The sequence below is a fragment of the Bison bison genome, unplaced genomic scaffold (genome assembly GCF_000754665.1).
Source record: "Bison bison bison isolate TAMUID 2011002044 unplaced genomic scaffold, Bison_UMD1.0 scf7180017864217, whole genome shotgun sequence".
Lineage (NCBI taxonomy): Eukaryota > Metazoa > Chordata > Mammalia > Artiodactyla > Bovidae > Bison > Bison bison.
The window spans coordinates 3831053-3833456 of record NW_011494789.1 but is presented as its reverse complement, the minus strand read 5'-3'; the positions used below and the strand labels follow the sequence as shown (position 1 = coordinate 3833456).

General features: G+C 37.4%; 1 protein-coding gene across 1 annotated transcript in view; it reads right to left on the bottom strand.

Moving 5' to 3' along the window:
- Positions 1–2404, bottom strand: part of XPO7 (exportin 7) — a 36565-nt gene that overhangs the window by 24220 nt on the left and 9941 nt on the right. The window contains 2 exon segments of the mRNA XM_010845444.1: positions 757–876; positions 2185–2258. Coding sequence (XP_010843746.1) covers positions 757–876; positions 2185–2258 — 194 coding nt within the window.

Below are 2404 nucleotides of genomic sequence, written 5' to 3'. Positions count from 1 at the left end.
GTCAGTACATCTCTGGCCCGTGGTAGGTGACTCCATACAATTTGCTGACAGAAAAAATGACTTTTTAAAAAGGAAAGAATTGAGTAATGTTTTTTTTTTCTTTTTCTTTTCTTTTTTTTGGCCACGCCACATGGCATGAGGGATCTTAGTTCCCCGACCCCAGATCGAACTTACGCCCTCCGCAGTGAAGGCATGCAGTCTTAACCACTGGACTGCCACGGGAGTCCCAGAACTGAGTATATTTAAAAGTGAATGGGTCTTATTTATGATATTTCCTAGTGTGGGGAAGTGATACTTAAAAAAAGGAGGTGTTAGCTGAATCTTTCGGACTGAAAAAGACAAGAAGGACAACTGAGTTATGGAATGAATAATATTTGAATGAGAAATCTCCCTTCCTAGCTAAAAGTAGCTCTGTTCACTTAGGCAAATAATTTACATTCAAAATCACGGAAACAAAAACAAAAAACACACAAAATGACTAGTTCTCTCCTTATTTTCCTTCAAAGTGACCCTTTCAATAATTTCAACATTCCTGAATCTAGGGACAAGCTCCTTTTCTGGGTAAATGTTAAAAATCTATGTACAGACATTCACTTAAATCTTCTGAAGGATAACAGATTGAACTGTTTTCTAGGGTTTTTGCTATGTGTGACCTCTAGATTGAGCTTTTTGCATGATAACAGAGAGGTATATACTAATCATACATGCTTATACACACATACACATAAAATAAAAGTAAATTCTCAAAAGTCATACCTGTGGGTTTTCCAGTATTCGTTTAACACCATCAACAAGGTGAGAGAGAAACTTGGCCCTCTCTGCATTGTTGAATAGGGATCTTCTAACTGAGGCAATCTGTACTAAGCAGGATAACACCTAGAGCAGGGCACAACCAAAACACAAATGAGCAGAAAAGATGGTATAGCTCTTTTCATTACTCTTTCCCTTGCTATAAATATTCTTCTCTGTTTTGTCACCCTCTGCTATCATTATAATGATATAAAAAAAAAAGATCAAGGAAGGTGTAGTTGAGGATATCTGAAACAGCTTTATTTAAAGAAAAATAAAGGGCATTAGACTCACAGTGAGCATAACAACTGGTTAAATCCACAGTCTGGAACTTCATACAGGTATTATTTTTCAACCACCCCTATGGCTTCTTTGTGTTTAAGATACATATTTAAACTTGAAAATACCAAGAAACTGACAGTAAACAATGCTTTAGACATAGTTTTTTTTTTTTTTTCTGTTTTATTAAGGCCTTTTGGCTATCAGGTTTTGCTATGTAGTGCTATCATGAAATAACCAAGTCAGAGCTATGCTCAGAAGAAAACAGGTTTTACAATGAAAACATTTTCCCCTTTCCCCATTGCACTAGAAATTTACATTTTGTTAGCCCCTCTTGATCTATTTTCTGCCCTTCTTCTCCCTACTTTCTACTCCGGGAGGTGGACCTCTGTTGACTAACAGCAGGAGTAAATGTAATGATACAAGCAACACAAATTCATGTTTCTGCTAAAGTGAAAGTCCGCATTAATTTGGAAAAGTGACATAGTGACCCGGAAAGCAGTCTACGCAGAAGCACTGTGCAAAACACCCACTGACATTCCTTTACTTTCTTTGTAAGTTTTGTACAACAACATTTTACACCAACAATCTGAAGTATCAGACCACTGACTTTTTAGGACCCAAATGAATTTTGGGATTTGAGGTTAATTATTGCTTTAAAGGAGAAATGCAGCATTCCCAAGAGCTTTCAAATTTTATTAAGGACAAGTATGCAAATCTGCCTTTCTAATACAGCTTCCATTGATCACTTATATAACATAGGCCTGAGGGATTTTCAGAAATCTCAGTCTTGACAATCTTCTACTAGACCATATAAGATGAATTCCCTATATTCTAGCCTGTGGCAATTCGAGGTACAGTACAAAGTCAGACACAAAGGGGATCAAAAGAACTTGACACCTGTAGCAATTTGTCATTAGACAGGAACAGTTTAAAAGGAATCAAGGCTTTATAGTGAGAACCTTTAACTGACAAGCTTTATCTCAACAGGCTAGATAACTAACCCTAGTATTCCTAGGAAGAAACTTTACTTCTATGATTTTGTACAACACAATGAACATAAGGCTCATTCGCCACTACTACATTCCAGAAACAGACACTGTAGTCCTGACTCACCAGAGGTGAAAATGAAGGAGGGATGGAATGATAGAGGTCAAAAAACAGCTGCAGAGTTGAAGAATCTAAGAACGCTGAAAGAGAAAAGAGCACATTACTGAATTGTCTGCACACTGGGGCCAGTGCACTCCGGCGCTCTATAGTCATCGGGGAGTGTTGTCTTCCTGCTTTCTTATCTTACAGAATGTTTATTTCCTTTGAAAGTGACAAACTAATGGGG